General features: G+C 35.1%; 1 protein-coding gene across 3 annotated transcripts; it reads left to right on the plus strand.

Annotated features, from left to right (window-relative positions):
* Positions 1–3,781: 3,781 nt before the first annotated feature.
* Positions 3,782–21,341, plus strand: LOC140764200 (uncharacterized exonuclease domain-containing protein At3g15140). Of its 3 annotated transcripts, XM_073102631.1 has the most exons (7): positions 3,796–3,909; positions 4,014–4,134; positions 11,244–11,440; positions 13,635–13,715; positions 16,940–17,062; positions 20,494–20,617; positions 20,787–21,341. In XM_073102631.1, the coding sequence occupies exons 2-7, from the start codon at positions 4,066–4,068 to the stop codon at positions 20,982–20,984; spliced, it is 792 nt and encodes a 263-aa protein (XP_072958732.1). In that variant the 5' UTR covers positions 3,796–3,909; positions 4,014–4,065; the 3' UTR covers positions 20,985–21,341. The 3 variants fall into 3 exon arrangements, 2 of the variants coding, with proteins under 2 accessions (XP_072958731.1, XP_072958732.1); XR_012104997.1 differs by having other exon boundaries at positions 3,782–4,134; positions 20,423–20,617; positions 20,787–20,811; XM_073102630.1 differs by having other exon boundaries at positions 3,783–4,134.
* Positions 21,342–22,680: the final 1,339 nt, after the last annotated feature.

The following is a 22,680-nucleotide window of genomic DNA, read 5'->3' on the forward strand; positions in this document are numbered from 1 at the left end:
ATTCATCTTCATAGATACAATACTCTCACCAAAACCCTAATCGCCACCCTAGACCCCTATGCCCAAGGCTTATGTGCGCTGCCACCCTCTAGCGAATGCTCCAACTCTATCCATTATCTATGAACCATAGGGCTCTTAGCCACCCTTACATATATGGACTTCCCAACATGCTAGGGTTCCTTTGCCGATCCTTATTTCATCCACAAATCATATAAACTCTAGACCCTACCCAATGGCTAGCCTAGGCATATTCTTAGGCCAACCAAGAGCAAGCTAGGTGTCCTAGCCCTAAACCTTTCTATCCTTGAGCTGAGCTCTATTCTAACTCTACTTGGGGTTGTCTCATCACTCATTGACTACATATGTCTCACAAACTCACCACCTATAAGGTGAGACACACCCTTTTAAAGGTTTTAGCCCTACATGTGCCCCTAAGCCAAACCCAAGCCACTTTCCCCTTTTGGCCTTGATCCAAACCTAGCTCAAGTCAATCTTAGCCCGAGTTACATCAATTATTATCATCTCCCACCTTTAGATGCACTCCTCTTAGTCCTAGATGTGTGCAAGCCCTAGTGCTCCTAGTTCGGAATCGAGCCACGAACTCCATTTGGTTAAGCCCTAGCCTAGATGTGATATATCTATTGCATCAAATTAGGGCCAGAATTTATTGGCATTCCCACCATCCTTTTGATGCCAACAAGGAGAGACATCTTGGATCCAAGTTCTTCAACGCTTATCATGCTGCTTGATCTACTAACACGACTCGAGATTGAGGTCTTCTGCAAGGAGATACTAACCACCTCAACCCTGAATCTCTCTTAACTTATATCTATGATATGCTCTACCATCACCGAGTTGAAGATGACTGCTATGGAAAACACCTGTGCGCTCCTTGAGATGAAGAATGGAGGTGAATCTGGACCTACCATATAATTGTCAATTTATAGCTACCATGGTCAATTAGTACATAGCCCTATGTCCCCACCTCCTTCGTTGTCCTGACATGAAGATATGATCCTTCCATCCATGGAATAGCCTCCACAAGCGTCGTTGACACCCACACCACTTCGAATGCAACCGGTGGTCTCGCAAGTGGATATTGTGCACCTGCGAACTTATGCCATTCTGCACATGACTCATTGGCTGGGAAAGCATATCTATGACAACCATACTAAAGCGAAGCAAAAGGAGCCCTATTGTGGTCAAGATGATTTTGGATGTGGAGACACACACGGAGTAACGATCCACGATCACATCATGTGGTTGGATTTTTTTTCAAAATTTACCGGTGGAGACCCGCTAGATTGGATCTATCGGACAATTGTTATCATACCAAACCATGCTAGATGATCATAGTGTTGCTAGTTGCACTTTATCTAGAGTATGTCGTGAAATGAAGATTCCAATTAGTTTAAAGGAATTGTTCATTTTGGATGTAGCATAAGTTCGCAAAGGATCTTTGCTAACAATTTAGATTATTCGAGTATAAGGACTTTGAGATGATTATTGCAAATCTCACTAAAATACTTTTTTCTATACATATTAAGAGGATTTTGAGAGGCAATAGAGTTTGAAAGCAGTCGGACTCTGCTCTCCAGATGGACACTCTCAGGCTGGCTCAGCCACTCATAACTAGATTTGGTCCAAAGGTGCCCATGACCTTTCAAGGATAGTCACGACCTCCTATACAACGCCTTACAACAACCCAAATCGAGGAACAAAGAGCAAAAAGCCTATGCTACTATTGTGATGATAAGTCCAACCAATGGCATAAGTTCGTAAGACTAGCTACTAGTAATCCGAATTCACTTGATACTAATGTTCATCAAAAACTGATTCGGGTAGAATTATGTTGGTTGCCCTATGCCTTAGGGGGTTGGGCAGCAATGGCCCTTGCTAGGGTGGTAGGGGAACTAGTGGAACAAAGCTAGGTGGTGGTTGAATCGTCGTTGGAGGAGCTATTGGTGGAGGTGTAGCTTAGTTGGCTAGTCGAGCCGCGATCAATTCTAGCTTTTTTCGCATTTCTTTGTGATATGATTAACAACTATTACATCATGTTTTCCATTGTTGTTAGAGGGGTTTCGGTGTGGCTTGGGCCACCTGTGGTCATGTGGTCTAAGGAAATGTGGCTTTGATGCCAATTGATATGAATTGACTTAGAGTCGATCCGAATCAAGCGTAGTTCTGCACAGTCAAGGGAGAATATTCACCAAATACTCCTGACAACAAAAAGTTACCAAACTTCTTGATCTCTAACTTTGATATTTAGACCCTATTTAGATTCGGATGATATTGGAGTCTAATCTGGATGGTAAGTCTACAGTGGTGTTGGTGGCGGGTGTGGTTCAACTAGTAGATATTGTTGGAGATGGGGTAAATGGTAGATAATGGTGATGGTGATTTGGTAGGTTAATATTGTAGAGGAGAAGACGGGAGATAAGTAAACTGGCCCTACGGGACTAGGGAAATCGGTATATGAGAGAGATTAGAAGCTAGACGAGACTATTCTGATAGGAAACATGACGTTGGTTGGTGAAAGCTTAGGAAGGGATATTGAGGTCGGTGGCTTAGATAAGAAGGGAGATAGACAAGGGCAAAAACCAATTAATCCTTCATTAATGTCTATCTAATATACAAGTCATAAGGCTTTATTTATAAATAATAGAACATAAGAGTCATAAAATAAACTAACAAAGTTAGCTAAACTAGTCTTTTTTATCATTCTCAGATTATTTCTTTATTTCTCCGAGTTTGAATCTAAGGAGACTCCAAACATGAAAGTTTTAGACTAGGATGTTGTCGATCTTATCCAAGTAGTTTTGTAGTACTTGGATATTGTGTGAATATTTTTTCAAAATTGTGCAGAGATAGAATTAGTTAATTAACAATTTATAACATACTAGGACTCTCACTAAACTATAGAAGTGGATATAATAAATATACTCAATTCATTGAGCCCAATGTCCCCATAATGTGACCAGAGATAACTCGGTTCACATCAGCTTGATCAGAGTTAAGCTCGATCAAGCCCAGCTCGATTACATTTGCTAATGATACACAAAGTGTGAAGACAATATAATAAAATTATAATATGAACTATGAGAGGATAAATACATCAGGAACTCCCCTCTTTTAGTCAACAATCTAGATATGAGTGCAAATCTTTATTTTCATCTATAAATAAACTCTTATTTTAATTTAACAATAACCAAAGTTTTTGAATTTTGAAAAAATATGGGCCAAAATTGAAGCCCAAGACTTAGGCTTGGTTGCGGGCAGAGCGCAGCCAAATTATTGCTTTGGGTTAGGTCTTTCGTAACTCAACCTAACCCAAAACCTAAATTAAAAGGAAAGTGAGCTTGATTGAACTTGATCTTGACTCGTCTTCTATGAGGTTCCCCTCGAGAGCGGAAGGGCAGAATTGACGAGCACCATTGCTGTCCTTGGACAACACTCAATGATTTCACACTACTGCAGCCACTTGATTGAGAAAAGAGGAGGTTAGGTTGATTATCGACGATCAAAGAACTTTATGGCTGTCGATGGTTCGAGCCATGAGGGCTCTAAAGGAAAGTATCTATCCACAACATGAGACCGACGATGCAAAGTTTTTGATAAAAGGGCAGTGACGACCTAAAATCGTCGAACTTGCCGAAACACCAAATGCCCAAAAGTTTAGGTATTTATATTTGGGAAGTGAACGAAAGCTTAAAAGCACTAAAGTGGCAAAATGGTCAATTTGGAAAGAGAGAAAATGAAGAAGAAAGAAAAGCCTGACTTGTGAGAAGAGTCATTGTCCACGACCTCACAAGGGCACTCTCGCTATCGTCTTCCGATTCTTCCTCTCATTTTTTTTATCTGATAAATCCTCTCTTCCTCTTCAAAACCCTTGAAATGGCGCTCGTTAGGGTTTGTTCTCTTACTCTTTTCTCTCACTTGTCTTCCTCCTCTTCCCTCATCCACGCATTAATTCCAATATCTTCTCTTCCAATTTGCCGCTTCTCCAATCGAAGGCCCTCCATCTCCGCCTCCTTCTCGTCCCAAAGTTCTCCTTCTTCGATAGAAATGGAAGCTCCAAAGCCTAATAGATGGAAGCCCATGTGTTTGTACCACACGCAGGGGAAGTGCACAATGGTAAGCTTACCTTCTCGTGCTTACTTGTATTGCTACTACCGTTTCCTATGTGTGTAATCTTTTCTTCAGGTCAATTCGATTTTGGTATCCAAAAATTTTCCTTAAAACGGAAAAGGCCATATATTTTGTGACAACATTTGTTTTTGCCTTCTAATTTCCATTGGCTGCTGGCTTGCAGAGATACAAGAGTTTTTCGACAATGGTTAATACTTTGAGCTGATTATATACAAGGGTTTTGGCGGGTTATGATGACTGCCACAGCGGATTGTTGTGTATTATAGCATGTATAAGCTTCTGCCTTTATGTTTTGTTTAGGTAATATTCATTTGATACTCCAATCAAGGACCACTACAAAGGGCTATAAATTATAATTGAAAATATGGAATTTGTTCCGATTATCAACTCTTTCTAATGCTTTATTCGTGTTTAAGACTTATACATGAACCAAACGAGACCCAAGTTAGAAAAATTGCATGATGCCGTTTTGGGTTCATGGCGCCCGCCATGACGCTCCCTATCCACCAAATGCCGTAAAACCTATTGCCGCCCCCCCTCCCCCGCATTGCCAAAATGTATAATGGAGGTGAAGGATCAACTGCAATTTTTCATTTTTATACAATGGAATGTTGTAGACTGCACTAGATATTGATCAACCCTACTTCTTCAACTTTAGCATGGTTCACAAGAAGACAAAATAATAGTTTCTTGACTGATGACATGATTTTTCGTTCTCAACAATTCAAAGGGTAGTCCAAGGTTGCATTTTGTGTTCGTTAATCCTAGTGATAGCTTTGGATGGGACTGGGACAAGAAGGTGGATTTGGAGTGACAAAATCTATTGATGATAATTTCTGGAATGAGAATACTAAACTGATGTGATTCGTTAAGTTGCTGGCTGAGTCTTCATTCCTCTAGCTCAATATTCATATGTTCTACTCTAAAATGGGGATGATGACATTTGTAAAACCAAGATTCCAGGGTTACATAATTTTGAGGTTTTATTTTTGACTAATGAAATCAGGAAGATATTAAAATGTTTGATGCTGCATGGTGGTAATGTTTTTGGAACAAGCGGTATCCAATAGTACAACATCAGAACATAGTTCTTGTGGAGATAAGGGTGTGTGCTTTGAGATGTGGTGATACTCATGAAGGATTGACATTGTCTACTATCTGAATAACTCTAGAATAGCTTTGCCTAAGAATATCAAAGTTTGGAGTTGCCAAGGTTGTGATTCCATTTCTAGTTATGATTTGGAAAAAGTGATGGAATAGAGGAGAACTTTTCTACCTTCTGGAGAGCACTGAAGCCGTTTCTAGCAAATGAGGAAGAGACATGATCTTATTTTGGGTAGTGTTGTTGAAAGTTGATTGTTCCATAGTCTTTTAAGAGGGATGAGTTGTGAGAGGATTGTTAACTTCTGCCTTACGAAAATTTGGATAATTTTTATATCAAGGTACTCCCATCTTAGCTGTAAAAAGGGTCTACTACGATTTTTTTTTCTTGATACTCTTGAATACTTAATTTTTATGCATTCAGACTAAAATTACTACCTTGTGCTTTCAATCGAGAAAGTTTGAAAAATTGTTAAGTTCTAGAATTATATGTTGCTTGTCTATAAAGTTTGTTAAAGAATCAGAAGGAGCTTTCAATATAATATAGCAAGATTCGGAAAAAACGTATACCTCTTGCACATCCAATTCTTTTGAAGTGTTGAGATTTCCTTTATTGATATATCACTGATTATTTTTGAAGCAAAGGCACTGTAAAAGTGATCGGTTTAAATTTTTTTCCACATTTCATCTTTTATTTTTAACATATGTTCTCGTGAGAGAAAGATGATTGATGAATAAATGAGCTGATGTTAAATAAATAAAGAAACAAAGAAATAAAGGAGTTGAAAATTTTGATCAATTTAACAAACTTTGATCTATCTTTTAGTTGTTTGGAAGCAAAATATTTGCATTCATGTAGTAATTTACGACTATGACTTGATTAGGATGAAAGAATAATATAACCAATGTTTCGAGTATTGAGATTAGGATCAGTAGCGGCCATCTGGAAAAACGATAAGTACGGATTTGAATATTTTTTAATTATATGAAATTCTAAATATTATTTAAAAATGCAGAATTTTTTTAAAAAATTTAAAAAAAGTGACAAGAAAATAAAAAATAATAATTATTCACATATGAAGCCTAAAAAATTTAAAAATATATTAATTTACTTAAAAGTCAAAACTTTGATGAATATCGAGCCAACTCTTGTAAATTCTTGTGGTCTTCATCATCATAATTACTATAATTTTGTAAATAATAATGCCTAGGACTTGAGTTGTAAAAAGTGGTTGTATCATACTAGTCATATCATATGAATCTTATTGTCTGAGAAAGATATTAATCACCATATGGATCTTTTGTCTAAGGATACTGTGTATAATATCCAACATATGAATCTTGTGATGATTCCAAACAATAAATACTCGATGTACCGTAATTATAGGAGCAACATTCTCATAACGACATCGCTAATTTGTATGTACATCCGTACTTTCTCTATCTTCAATCTTTATATCTCACTGATTTTCCTCTGCAAATATAGAAATGATGATCTCACCACTAGGTATATCATCAGGATCATCAGGGTTATTATTGGTACTAGTAGGTGTACTATTTCTCACTACTGAATGACTCGTACCAGCCTTTGCCCCTATTATGGTTTCTCTTAATATCTCATTTAGTCATGAGTTATCTCTTTTATCTAATAATCTGTTCTCTACTTTTTTGATCCATGGAGTCAATGATCTTCTTAATAAAAAAATATGATTTAAATTAATCAGCTGTTCATTTTATGCCCTTTGCCTTAAATTCTCTTCTTTAATCTCATATTATAAAATAGAAAACTAACTTCTCTAATCTTTCAATTGTCAACCAATTGCGTGTTTTGGTGTGGATTAAGGAAAAAGTAGTCTATTTTTTTCACATTGTGATGAAAACAGAATTTGATTTAAAATATTCTTTGTTATTTGTGTTAAATTTAGTGTCTTCTACCATCCATAAATAGGCTACCATTCAGTTGAAGTATTATGAGATATAGTTGCAGCAATTTTAGCAGTATTGAATTGCTTATCTCTCAATCTATATATCTTCATTTGAAATATATCATTGCATAAATTTAATAAGAAACTAATTATGTTGAAAGTTTAAACTTGAAACAAATAATAAATTCTTTTAATTGAATCATAACTTACTTTTCTATTGCAAAAGATTTATTTATGAGTGTTGAGTTCTAGCCTGTTGATTACCTTCCTAACTCTCAAAAAACTTTAGCATAATTCTTGACATTTGTAGAGAATTAAAATTTTAGATTAAGAAAATATTTGGTAGAAATTTAAACTTTAAAATATGTAAGTATTCAAAAATTTTAAATATTCATAAATAAAAATTAATTTGTAAATTAGATTGGAATCTTGTATTTTGCATATCCACAAGATGGAGTTTATTGTAGTTGTATATTCTATTTGGAATCAATTATCTTCCACCACTTCATAACTTTTGTGTACTTTTTTTTTCTTGATTTTTTTGATGTCTATTATCTCATATAAGAAATTCATCTCAGACTTGTCATCACTATCTGTAAGTTGTAATATCTTGACAAAATGCTCAAATACTGTAGCAATTGTAATACTATCCCAAAATATATTTCCAAGAGCCATGTTTTTCAAAGTTTTATCGAAAGTTTTAATTTTAGGTTTCATATTTTTAATTTTTGTAGACCATCCCTATGATGTAAACATTCATATAATATCATCCTTGTAGCGTATGATTCTTTCCAATGCTAAAAAATAAGTGGTAAATCTAGTGAGGCTAGGTTTGATGATCTTATTAATCGTTATTTACCTAAGTAAATTAAAAACCCAATCATGATTGTATATAAAATTTATTAATCTCTGACTTTCATATATGATCATATTAATTTTAGACTTTTTGACAATATCCTTTAACATGAGATTAATATAATATGCAGCACATGATGCTCAATATAAATAATGTCTCTTCATTATAAGTAATTTTGTAACAGTCTTATAATTGGTTCCATTATCAGTAACCATTTGGACTATTCTTTTTCACTTATTTCTTCTACCATCTCATCCTTCAATCTTTAAATATAATCCACACTTTTGAAATGAGCAGTAGCATTTACAGACTTTAGAAATTGTTCTATGCCTAAGTACACTAAGAAATTAATTATATTTCTTCTATTTTGTGTAGTCCGCATATCACACATTAGTGTACAAACGAAATTCATTTCAATACTATTTAATTGTTTTAATGTAAGTGTGCTCATCTACCTCTGACTCAAAATATTTATAGCAATATCATTTGAACTAGGAAACAGAACACTAAGCCTTACTAATTGTATAATATTCATTGTAGTGTGATAATAAACACTATTAGTTATATTAAAAAAAATATGGTTGTAGAAGAAAAATTTAGAGATAGCCATATCAATGTGTTTATTTGCATGTATGACCCTTTTTCTCTGCAAATATATTTATTCATTGGTCAAATATTTTTAAACTCTACTATAACACCAGGAGTCATAAGGGTTGAACTGCTGCCCTTATATTGTTTTTCTTGCTGTATGTGAACTGATTTATATCAAAAAGTTATTATCACTGCTTCTTATCTCTTTCTCTTCTCTATGCATATTTTTACTATCTTTTATTGCACTCGCCATCTATCTATCCTCATCATCTTTCCCATTCTACTCACTACTATAATACTATCATCATCAATGTATACAGAGTTATGTTTTAATTCTTCACAAACTATTGAGTCTCTCTATTGGGTAGATTGTTTATCCTTCTTTTTGTATATTAGATGAGTCAATATCTGTTTTCTAACTTCAGACCACTTGAGTGTAAGGTGCTATATTTCTTTGTCTTCTAGCCAAATGTTCTTTCAAACGGTTCACACTTGTACCTATTTTCTTTCCACACCAATTATATTTACCATGTCTTATTTTGTTTAATAGTGTTGCAATATTGTCATACGATGTTGGTACCATATGACTTTTTTTTGGAGCCAGTTCAATTTTCACTGTAATTAAACATAAACAAAAATCAAAATAAAATATAAATAATTTAAAATTTAAGAAAATAAAACCCTCCTTCAATTTTTTTTCGTAATTTTTTTCTTCTCTATTCCTTCTCTTCCCCCTTCCTCCCCTCATCCCTTTTCTCTCAAATTCTTTATTGTCGAAAACATAGAAAAAATAATTTGATACACTTAGTTAGAGTCTTTTCTTATTTCATTAGTTATTTGTTTTATTAAAATAAAATTTCTGTAGGTCGTGTTCGAACGCGAATGTGGGGGGGGGGGGGGGGGGGGGGGTGTTTGAACAGCTTTGCGAACGCTTGTATCAGCTTCGCAAAAATAGAGAATGCGAAATGCGCGTTTGAACGCGGTCGGGCGCGTTCGAACGCTTGCATCATGCTCGTATCGACAGAGAACGCCTTTTGTGTGTTCGAACGCGATCGGCGGGAGTCCACTAGAATAAGGATTAATAATTGTTATTTTGGCTTATTGACTAGCCTCTATAAAGGTGTAGATGGCAGCCAAAATCATAATGCTATTGAAATATTGATTTTTTTGCCTCTCTATCTTCTCTCTACCCTAATCTCCCTCCTCTCTCTTCACTAACCTACCATCTTTACTGTTGGCAAGGTCTCTCTTAACTTCTAATCTTCCTTGTCTATCAAGTCCTTTTTATAGGGATCTCGACCACTTCTTCCCCTTCGTCTTTATCACTTAAATAATATCAACCATCCACTCTCATCTCCATAATTATCCGTAATACTAACATCTACTCCACTCGTCATCACCACTATCATTCGCAATATGTCGTGTTTTCATCCCAATTGCAGTTCGAATCTACAAAGGGCATAAATACGAAAAACGTAGATCTGGGAGTTACGGATCGATTTCACTTGGTTTCGTAATTTTCTGACTATAGGAAAATATTTTTTCTCGGTTGCGCGGATTGCTTCCTGCAATAAATCCAAATCTTGAAAGAATCATTCCGTAACCTATCATTGGTATTAGAGCCTATCTTTTGGTACATTAGGCCTATTATAATTCTAACTTTTTTTAATTTTTTTCTCCATTTCTTCTCTCTCCCTTTACTTCCCTCTTTCTCTCATTTATTCCCTCTCCTTTTTAATGCTGCATCTCTCTCTCTCTCTTCCCTCCCTTTTTTACCCTCTTTTTCTGGTCCTTTTTTTTTTTCCTCTCTCTCCCTCTCTCTTTCTACTGCTATAGAGAAGGAAAGAGAGAGGGAGAGAGAAGAAAGAAAAATTGAAAAAAAACTCACTCGAGATCGTCGGAAATTGAGGTTGTCGGAGATCTATTCAATTGTCGATGGTGAAACCTTGGAAGTGGTGAGAAAGAAGCGAGGAGAGAGATAAAGAAATGGATGGGAGAGTGGGGACATCAATAATTGATGTCCCCTGGGTTAGATCCCAGTTGGATCGGTCAAATCTAGAATCCATGGATACCACTATAATAAGGTAACATCATGGTTCATAAACACTTAGAGAAAGAGTCACCATTTGAGAATGAGAATGACAAACAATGACTAAGGTGAGGGAAGAAAAATGCTTGGATGAGGACGATAAGGGCTGGGGGGTAGTTTATGTGTTATATATACCCTTTTGAACCTTTGTTAGACACTCATACCCTTGACAAATTAAAAGTTATTCTCCTAGGAACGTTGCAACTGAAGTTCCGCTGTTTTAGGTGGTTTCTTGTGCTAGCAAATGCTCAAAAGTGCCACAATGTAGAAACTGCATTAGAGCCATCCAGTTACAAACTAATAAGTCATTCAAGCATTTTGCTAACAGTGCAATGGTGTTAATGACATACAAACATGGATAGAATATTTGGTGTTATTATTCAATATCACTATCCTTGCCATTAGTTGTACTACTTTTTAGGTTTTGTCAATAATAAATGATGGTGACACTGAAATCTATAGAATATATTTTACAAGGTAAAAAGATCATGATAAATTGCATGGAATATAATCGATTTTTCTTTTCTTTTAGATGGATGATGCTACACACCTCGAGAAATTCAGTCACACTGTGGACCTCAAAGTTGACAATTCTGCCCTCAATAAACTGAGACCTCAAAATCTTGATTACCTTTTGGTTCTTGATTTGGAAGGAAAAGTTGAGATTCTTGAATTTCCTGTTCTGATGATTGATGCCAAGAATATGGAGTTCATTGATTCTTTCCACAGGTAAAATTTCTGTTTAGAGTTTAGTGTCATTTCTGGATCTATTGTATCAACCCTAATTAGCTTCAGTTGCAGCAACCACTTCCATTTTGGCTTGTCTTTTGATGGAATCAACATGCTTTCATCAACAAGCGCTTAAATTATTTAGTGTGGCATCTCAGTAACATCTGAACTCTGACGGGTAATTGGCATGCTAGAGATTCTTATATGAGTGAAAGCATGAAACTTGTCATGCACTTATTCTTGTAGTAGTCAAGCTTGGCACTGTAGATAAGGGTGGCTTGATTGACATAGTTAGTTTTGATGTTATCAGTAGGCTTGGTTTTTAAGTGTGATTGATCATTTATTCTCGATCATGCAAATGGAACTGTACAGGTCATCTACAGTTTGGTACTAGTATTATAAAAGAGGGTGGCAGAAAAATGGTTCAAAGTACATGGAATGAAAGTATATATTGGTTAGAGCACTAAAATATAAAAAAGCTTTATTGGTGGAAGAAAATTTTGGCCCAGAACTACCAGAGTCAGTAGTTAGGCACTGCAAACTATATTTTGCACTTTTTGAAGACTTCAGAGATTGGTATACCAAGTTTAATTAGGTAAGGATACACTGAATATCAGATTTTGTCTACATGAGGCACCATATGGCTGCCAAATTTACTAGCCACAAATTTGGTGGATAGGATCTATTAATGTCATCCAAATTAAGAGTCTGAAAAGTCATTTTTCCCAGCTTGATAGCAATAATTGCAAAGACTTAGATTTTCAACATATTATGCAATGCATAATTTGTAAGTGGTAACTCATCTGCACTGCAAATAACTGAAGCAAAAGCTTTGGAGAACGGACACTTAAGGCACATTTGAAATGGGACATACAAATAAATCTAATACTTTAGGGATACATATGGGTAGTTAAAAGACGTTTTTAAAACAAATATTGCTGATATCACCTAGAAGTGTAGAATGAAATCTGGATACTGTTGCGAGTTGTACGAATATAAGTCAAAATTGAACGAGACTACTATTTCCATTTCAGTTATCTCTAGAATATTTTATGTGAGAATTTTAATCTTATTATAGTTATTGGGACACTCATCGATTTGAAGGGGGACCCAAGTCAGGAAATCATGAAGTTTCCATTCTTATGGTTAATATGTTGAATTCTCTTGCTTGTCTTGCATCTTATTAACTAGGAACTTGCACAATATACGATTTTGTTGCCATTTTCGTATTGTGTTGTATCCTTATCCTGTCTGTCTGTTTCTTTGTGCAAAAGTTGTCACATTCTAAGTAGTTCTTCCAAATTGATTTAGATATTCATGTAGAAGCAATAGAAATTCACAATGATTGGTGGTTTCTTGAACTATATAGACATACAATCTCTCCCTAGTTTCTTTGAGTTGGGTTCTAAGGCTCTATTTTCATATCCGTCCGAAGGGGTGTGGAAATTGCTCAGTCCTTTCCTTGAGCTAAACATTGTAGATTAGGGACATGTCTTCTTAAGCAAATATGCAGGATTTTAGACCTCAAATAATCCAACATTTAATGTCCATCATTCTTACCCTACGTCTTCTATTGAAAATTTGAAACCAATTAAATCTGAAACTGAGGCCCTTGATATCTCAGTTGTGTTTAGGAAAACCTTGCTGTTCCATCTATGTTATAATTCTCTGAGAACTGAAATAAAACTACTTGCTTGAGTTGTTTTGTACCGGTAAACATTTTTTATTTTCCAAAATTTGCTCTCTTTTGAAGTATTCACTGATATTTAAGTGTTGATTAGTGCATCTTAAATCAAGATAATTCCATGGAAGATGTGTCGATCTTTTCTTAGGCTAATATATCAAATTAACTAATGAAAGAGTAGAACTAGAATCCATGCTCCAATTTCATTGAACTTAAGCATGTCAATTGAAAAAGTAGGATACAAGAACCTGTATCGATAGATAATATTCTATTTAAATTGTTTTCTATTATTTTCATGTTAAATGTGCTCAGATATCTCTCTTTCTACTTTGATTATCAGAATGTAACAATTCTTATAAACTTCTAGTATGTACTTTCCAAGGCTTGCTTTAACTGACATAAGACTCATTTTTGTGGTTTACTGTTTCACATAATATTTTGTACATCTTTCATGTAAAGAATTGCTCACTCATATTTAGTATTTTGCTCTTCTGTGCAATTTCCTTACAGGTTTGTGAGACCGAGCATAATGAGTGAACAAAGAATTGGAGAATATATAGAAGGAAAATATGGAAAATTTGGAGTTGACCGGTAAGTGCTCATTGTAGTTACCTAGTAACATGATCATTTACATTTTCTCACACATGTTCACTTTTCTCACTCCTTTAATTAATAATTTATTCTATAGTTTATAGTACTGACTTCACATATATTCATTTTTATTTTGCAATGTGCCATGGTGTCCTGTAAAATATAGACTCACAATAGGTGCATACTTGTTTTATTGTTTATATTCAAATATGAAGTATGGTAATTTTCATATGACTCCATCTTGCAGATCACAGCTAGATGCTTTTGAATGTAAAGTTATTTTCCTTTCATATTCAATGACTTTTAGCCTATCAGTTAGTTTCCTCTTTTTGGATGACAAAGCTGCTGACTAGTCCTTCTCTCATTTTTTTTTTCTTAATTAGAAAATTATGAACAACTCTGACCTTTGTGATGATGATTCATTTAGGGAAATTGTGTGTTTCCTGTAGTACCACAGAAAAAAAAGGGTAACTTGGAATAAAAATCTAGTGCATTTTTTATTTGAGACACCAAGTCCACTTCAGTTTCCTTTGCATATCAAGCCTTTTTTTACTATTTTATTCCCAAAATGCTGTTATAGTGTCATTGTGTTAGGTGCCTCTTCCTATGCATATCACACATTACCAGCAGTTAATGTTTAAATGATGCAATTATTTACATCATTTAAAAGTCTTTCTACATTAGGTCAATTGAGGGGCAAAATAGCATGCATGAGCAATATATTCTTTCACATTCTTCTAAGGGTGGTTGTCTTAACTTGGGCCATTCAAAAGTCTTATTCAAACCATCCTGCTGACAACCCTTTTGACCTAAATGGATAGTATTTACATGATATTCTTGTACTTGACTCTGCTCTGCATCATTCTCTTGACGTCGAAGCAAATGTTATTTATTCACGTGATGCCGATAAAGAACTCGACGAGAATCTATGACTTCCCTATGTTTGATTCTTTTGATCTATCACTAGATGATGAAGGTGAAATGCCGATAAATCTTTCTACGGAAGCTGATGAACTTGAGCAGAATGAAAGTGATTCGACCATAAATATCTTCATATGAATTGATGGTGAATGTCAGTTGGCTGTAAAATATCTATGGCTACTGATATTGAACCTGAGCCGGATGCTACAGAGGACTATGTTAGACCTATGTACAGTATTTAGAAACTCTTAAAACTAATGTGCCACAATTTATCATCTTAACAATTTTCTTAAAGGACTGCTGCTCTGAGACTCATCAAAGTTCGAAAGAGCACTAAAAGACTGTTGTCTAGCGTAGATTTGAATAATGCCCGTTAAAGTAACCCTTAGAAGATTGTTACTTGTTGCCATTCAAAAGAATGCTATGGAATATATAGGCTACAAAGTTGACTAGCATGAAAACATTTTCAATAAATGCCTTTATCCAACAACAAACAAGTAGCAGAGGTATATTTAGGAGTAGATATTGAAGAATAATGGAAATACACCCAGAATATGATTTAAGTGGACGTGCAGAAAAATACTAAGTGTCGCCATCTTATTTTAAGGTGTATAACACTAGGCAAAAGGAAATAGAAAAGTTCTAGGGAACTATGCGGATTCATATAAGTGGTTGCACGGTTATTTACATGAGCTTAAAAACAGGGATGCGAAAATAGTAACAAGATTGCTGTGGGATGACTGTAGACATTTTAAGGGTGTATTTTAGGCTTCCAGTGCATGCTTACGTTCATTCAGGTCAACAGGTCACACCTATGTCCATTGCTCAGCATTGGCAATACTTTCTTGTTTGGCTGCTACAAAATTGCTTACTTATTACGACTAGTTTTGATGCTGGTAGTCAAACTTTTCTAATCTTATTTTGTATGGTGGAAGGTGAGAACCAAGAATCTTGGACCTGGGTTCTTTATCATCTTTGGACAATGATAAGACTCTTTGAGGAGCTCACAATACTCTTCGATAAACAAAATTGACTCTTGAATGCAGTGGATGGTGCCTTTTTGAAGATGTACATGGATATTTTATGATGCATCGGTCGAGGAACATAAAATTTTGTGTAGAACAATGTAGTACCATGGGTGACTATGTTAATCAGCATGGGCTATGCCTACTGGCACTTATTGTGCAAACTCTAGGTTAGCACGTGGCATGGGGGGTGCCGACTGTACTCACATAAACCAATGTGGAAGGCTGCAAAATGCCTTCTAATGGTGTTTATAACCATAGAAGGTCCCTCGAGTCCTCGCGTGACAACGTAGCGATATGGTCCTTCTATTGTCGGAGAAGAATATACGTTTGAAATTCATGATTTACTCATGATCCGCATTGAGTGAATCGTCATAAAAGAGCTCCTTTTAGGCAGATCCGTTTATAACCCCTTGAAGCAGGTTGCCAATTAAGATGACCTGTTTAGTAGTTTTCTTCTCTGATCGAGCAAAGAGGATCGACTTCTCTGATCTGGAGCACCTTGCACGTGAAGAGGCGGAAGATCTTGACGGCATCGGTGGCATGAAACTGATAAGGTGTTTAATAAGTTTCCTCCACTCTCCTTTTTCTCAATCTTTATTGTCAGCTGTGCTGCCTGTGCAGTGTTTCCCACTGTGCATGTCTATGGCATGTCAATCCTTGCGTAGTACCTCCATGTATGTTCGGAAAACATGGTTCTGCATGCATGTTCAGTGGAAATTGAACGTACTACATTATGTAATGTCCAAACGTTTGAGTTGTAACAAATTCTATTTGTATGTAAGTCATTAAGAGGGCTAGGACTTGTTTTGCTGGTTAGAACAGGGTTTGCTTATCTCAAGCAGGCCCGATGTATGTCAAGTGGAACTTTATCATATTATCTTATGTAATGCGTGGAAGTACAGAACATTGATCAAAGAACAATGTTGTACCTTTATGACTTTTGTTTTTTCAGAACACATGATTTTGTATGTACGTCTACTGGAACTTGAATGTACTATATTATCTAATGTGCAAAACGTTTGATGCAAATTATCTTGATTTTTCTCTTGTTTTTTGTTCTAATTTTCCTCCACTTATCATTTTATCCTTTCATCCTAATTAATTACCTCACTCCTAAAATCTTGTTTGCTGTTATGAATTATCTTTGAAATTCATTGTTAGTCTCTTACTATTTCTATATTGTAGATGGAAGCTGACTCTTATGATTTTCCTTTTTCAAAATAACTCTGAACACAGAGTCTTCATTTTTTTTTCTTTTTTATCAATATTTTGTAGTGTATGGCATGATACTGCCATCCCTTTCAAAGACGTACTTCATGAGTTCGAGGAATGGATCTCAAATCATAATTTGTGGAAGGAGAAAGGAGGGCCACTCAATCGAGCTGCATTTGTTACATGGTTAGTTATTGCTGTTGAAGACTACTGCCTACTGCATTTAATAAAATTACTTGGCACATTCTTGCCTTGAGTCATTTTTTTATTGCATATGATGTTAAAACCTTTTATTTTATAGTTTGTTCTCTGTTTTATTTCTTTGTGATCTAGTACCTGTTTCTGCTATACATGCTTCTAAACCAAAGGTTCATCTTGACACAGTGGATGCCACAGATGTTGGCGTATCTCACTTAATAAATAGGATAAGAAAAGATAAGTTTTGCAACTCATTGATCAAGTGTAAAATTATTGTCTAAGGATAAACAAGGATAATCTTTTAGGAAATTCATTAGAAACACACTAAATTTTGCTTTCATTATCATTAACACCTTATTATATGGATATTTATCATTTGACTCCTACATTTTCCTTTTAATGCCTCAAAAACCCTGAATGAAATCAATTAATAAAAGCAGTGAATTCAATTAGATCGTGGCTTGAAGTTTTGGTATCGGCTTCGGTTTTGGTTCAAAATTTCAACTAAAAACATAAAATTTTGGTTGGTTGATGTTCAAGTTCTAGTTTCTGTGTATTCATTTTGGAATTTTTAGTAAATCAAGTACAAAATTTCTAGACAGTAGTAGAAAGTTTAGGAAACAGGAGAAAATAAAAAGCAACTAAGAAAGAAATTAGAAGGGCCCACTTAATTATGAAGCTAGTTAAAATATTGTTGGTCATAGTCACTATGTGAAGTGAAACAAACCAAATTCATGTCAAAGCCAACCTGAAATATTTGTAAATCATCTTCTTTATCTTATTTTCTAATGCATTACACAAGATCTAATAGCATGTAAGCAGCGGGGGGTGGTATTGGGTTTTGGTACAATCTGATTCAAGACAAATCCAGCTCGGAATCTGAAATGCACCTTAAAAGATATTGGAAATTGTTATTAAGGTTGTTTTAGTTGGATGCTGGTTTTAGGGGCACAAAACATTTTCGTGAAACATCTTATTTTTGGACAGAACTACAGACCATGAATCAAGCACTAATAAAATCAACTGGAAGCACCTAGTTGATACAATGAACTAGAATAGAATCAGATGAAAAAAATCAACCAATTGAATAGATGTGAAGAAAATCAACTAGCATACACTGCTGTGCACTATATGAAGCAATAAACGGAGGAATGCAAATAACTAGTAGTGCCAGAGTTATGCAATGTGTTCTGCTCCTGTTTTATTAAGTTTGAATGAAAACTGAAAAGCGAACATGTTCATGTAACTTTGAATTATATTGTTTACATAATTTAGCCCAAAACTGCATATGTGAGTACATAACATATGCTGTGTTGGCATGATGAACCGTATGTTCTATCTTTTTGAACATTTATCAACTCACAGTATATTACACTTAGTTGGATCAGCATAGTTTTAGCATTATCTCTTCTAACCTGATATGCTATCATCATCCTGATTAATCCAAACATTAAATTTATCGTGAAAGGCGACAGAAGAACAAAATATATGTCTCACACAGTTGGATCAGGATGATGTTGGAATATCTCATCTTTTCCAGCAAAATCCTTTTGGTTCCTCCAGTGCTCTTCTATCCCTCTTCTCATTTTTCTATGCTTAGGACTAGCAACCAAAAGACTTACTGCACAAGCAATTCTTATGGATCAGTTGTCTACCTGGTGCCAATATTCATTATATCAGGATCTCAATAGAAGTCCAGAAGAAGTACCAACTATGGGATGCCATTCTGGCCTTCTTCCTTAGAAAATACATAATGGAAGCACCACTTCACTGGTTCAAAAATGTCAAACTACACCCCCTACCTGAACAAGTCATACTTAGTGCTTTTGACTCTATCTTTCTTCATCCAATGAAGTTTTATGTACCATAACATGTTAACTCTAATTAAAAGAAAGGAGATTTCGATTAGCCTCCTTGTTCTTCGTTCTCCTCTTGCATCAATTTTTTTTCATATTTTGAATAGATTGGCAAAAGGTGTCACTACTGCTGCAAACTGCAGCTTCAAAGCTCATGTACTACTGTTGGAGGAAATGACGGCTGCCAATGATGCCATCCTCTAAAGACTGTAAGAGAACAAGAAAATAAAGAAATAATAAAAGAGAGAAGAAAAGCTCATCGAGAAAAAAAATAATACATGTTGGTTTTATTAGCATTCTTGCTTTGTTGTCTTTTATCACCCTTCAATTCGTATATCTTAATTTGATTAGGCTAGGTCTTTAAGTAGAAAGGGAAAGGGGGAAGAATCGAAAATACCTTGTTGAGTTGGGAAAGGTGTTGGTCAAGTACAAGTTGGATATGGCCTGAAATGAGCCTAGTTTTGACCAATATAGTTAAATGGCTGAACAAGCCAAACTTTCTTCCTGGCTATGCTGGCAAGTTCCTAGTCATTTCGGTCCTTTTCAGCCAAAGGAGAAGGAATGGGCATGATACTGCCTAAGCTGGCCAAAACCATTCTAGGATGAAACTGGTCAAATTTCAAGAACTGGGCCTAGATTCGACCAAATTTCAAGAACTGGGCCTAGATTTGACCAAATTTCAAGAACTGGGCCTAGATTTGACCAATCTTTGTTGAAACTACTTCAGTTAAATGGCTCAGCCAACTGAAGTGGTCTTCCACTAGCTTGTGCTTGCCAGTTTCTAGTCATTTCGGACTTAAATCCTTTTCAGCAGAAGTGCGATGAAATCATGAAACAAGCATGGAACAGTGCAAAAATAGTTAAAACCACTGATAGAGATTGGATCCACTCCTTCTTAGCACTAGGCCTGGTTTCGACATGTCTCTGTTGAAGCCAGTTCTTTTTTTTTTTTTTTTTGCCTAAATGGATCATTTAGACTGACTGCTGCTGACTTCACCATTCATAATTTGTTTTATCTCGTGTTTTTTCTTGAATGACTAACTCTTCCTTCAGTTGTAGTCAATCAAGGGATTTATGAGGGCAATGTAAAGCAAGTCACGGCTTGACTTTTAACTGCCTAAAAGTAAGAGCTTTATGAATAGAATCATTTTCATAGTTTCTGTGGCAAAAAAATTATGCTGGCTATTAAGCTATCTAATCTGGGCTCACCCTTATCCATCTGGGCTTTGGGATTATAGCTTGGTTGTTAACATTCGATAGTGTAATCTGAAATTGTTCACATGTTTTATTATTCTTCTGTATGCTATATTTTTCACTTCTGTGTAGGCTTTGCAACTGGAACAAAAGTTCAGACTGCATGATGATTCTCTTTTTGTCTTTATTTGTTCTCCTTTTTCCTTTTAGAAAGTTATCTAGCTGGTAAATTACCTTGGAAGAAAGGATGGTGCACTCGTTATTGATAGATGTCACATATTTTTTCTTGTTTACACAGGCATACCCATTTTCAAAGTTAACTTCTGCAGCTTGCATCATAATAGAGGTATTTGCCTCCTCTTATTGCAGTGGAAATTGGGATTTGAAGACGAAGATTCCTGAGCAGTGCAGAGTTTCAAAAGTAAAATTACCCCTTTATTTTATGGAGTGGATTAACTTGAAGGATATCTACCTCAACTTTTACAATAGAAGGGTGAGCACCTACTCTTTGAAGAGCCCTCTTTATTCATGTTGTCATCTTCAATATTTTGCATAAAACAGATTTTAACTGTGGTTATTAGAGACTTTACATTTGAAATGCTTCAGTTCAATATGTTTGTGCTTGAAACTGATTGGATACCTTTTATTTTTATTTTTGGTAGGCAACTGGAATGATAACAATGATGAAGGAATTACAAATGCCACTGGTGGGAAGTCACCATCTTGGAATAGATGATGCTAAGAATATAGGTAGAGTTGTTCAGCGTATGCTTGGTGATGGTGTTCTGATGCAAATTACTGCGAGGAGGAATTTAACTAGTGGTGATGTGAAATTTCTATTCAAAAATCGAATTAGGTGATAATATGCTTGCATCAACAAACTTTCAGCCTGAGGCAAGATGGAGTCTTTTGTAGATGAATAGTTTAGGCCAAATATTACTTACAAATCAGGTTTCAACATGCTTGTACTGGCAAATTTTGAGGTCATGAAGCATGTTATAAGAGGGAGATTTCTGACAATTTGTTTTAAATTGTAGACCATATGTTGAAGCTTAGTCAATCTCATTCACATATTTTCCTGATGAAGACCAAATCAAGTGATTTTGGGACTAGCTTGGGCTTGCTCATATCAGATGCTGCTATGAATATTCTGACATGGATAATTGTAATGCCGGTGGAAGAAAGGGTATGAAACCAATTTTGATTAGATTCATTCAGCATGTTGTTGTACTTACAGAGTTACAGATATCAACATCTTGAAGGACTCTGAGGGATGCATTACCCCCCTGCATTTGTTGTTGTCTTATACCAGTTCTTAGATCCTTAAGGACTCTGAAGGAATATGCATGCTTGTAAGCCCAAACGGGCTTACATGCATTTGCATGTAAGTGACCTGTTTAAGGGCTTATGTGCATGTATTAGCCTGTTTGAGGGTTTATATGCATGCTTTGTGGGTTTACATGTATAAGCTCACAAATCAATAATTTAAAAGCTTATTATTACTACAATAATAATATTTTAAAATTTTATTATCAAAGTCAAAAGGTATTTTGATCTATTAATTGTATATATCATTTATTTCTTATTCAAAACTAATACTTTTTTAGTTTTGAACATCACATCAAAAGTGATAATTACACTTTAGTATAATTAACAAACAAACATCATATTTTCTTAGCTTTGTTTAGGTACCTAAATCAAAACTAAAAAAATATCATACAGTTTGTTCCTCTTTTGAATTACTTCTCCTACTGCCGATGCTTTCACTCAACGTGAGAAAGTTTGTTCTTTTGAATCATATATGGTAGAGATAATGGAGTCATAACCCGATGTCCACCTTAATTATCAAACAGTAATCCAACCACTTGTGAGCTTAAGGAAAATACTTCCCGGGTTGAGTCAAGCTACTTGACCCGGTTAGTTCTTCTTGGGCTATCGGGTCGGGTTCAGGCCATCTAAAATGTTTTGAGTTTTAAAGCAATAAACGAAAAAGGTGAAATTAATACCACTTTCCGGTACTTCGGACTAAAAGCACTTCACACCCTCTTAAGACTTTTTAACTGAATTGCAGCTACAGACAGTGTTAACAGATATGACAAAATATGTATCTAGAGAAAACTTTTGGGAGATAAAAGTGACTTTTGTCTATATTTGTAATAATTTTTAGGAATAATTTTTTTTTTCACTCCCAACTATCACCTTTTCATATAATGATCAGACATATTTTTGTGGTACTGTCAAAAATATTTATTCCACCTCTTCCGTTAGATTTTTATTCATAAGTTATCATGTGATAGTCAGGTAATAGAATAACATTTACCTCTCAGATACATGTGTAACTTTAGAGAGAATTTCATGTTTACTAAAATAGAGTGATAATTTGGTCATTTCTCCACGACATTAAATGGTAAGATATTTTGATAGTTTAGAAGGGTTAATATGTATTAAAAAGATAGTTCAGAGGGTTACAGCGGAAAATAATAGTAGTGAAATTATCCCTAATTTTAGAAGGTACAGATATTATTAATTTTGGATGAAATATTTACGTGGTCTAAA

Source organism: Typha angustifolia, chromosome 8 (assembly GCF_048772165.1).
Source record: "Typha angustifolia cultivar Huaian chromosome 8, ASM4877216v1, whole genome shotgun sequence".
In the NCBI taxonomy this organism is placed as follows: Eukaryota; Viridiplantae; Streptophyta; class Magnoliopsida; order Poales; family Typhaceae; genus Typha; species Typha angustifolia.

Excerpts from the sequence above, each read along its gene's own strand:
- LOC140764200 (XM_073102630.1), top strand. The coding sequence starts at position 3,895 with ATGGCGCTCGTTAGGGTTTGTTCTCTTACTCTTTTCTCTCACTTGTCT. Across the intron at positions 11,441-13,634 it reads TTCATTGATTCTTTCCACAG|GTTTGTGAGACCGAGCATAA; the intron begins GTAAAATTTCTG and ends ATTTCCTTACAG. Across the intron at positions 20,618-20,786 it reads TCAACTTTTACAATAGAAGG|GCAACTGGAATGATAACAAT; the intron begins GTGAGCACCTAC and ends TATTTTTGGTAG.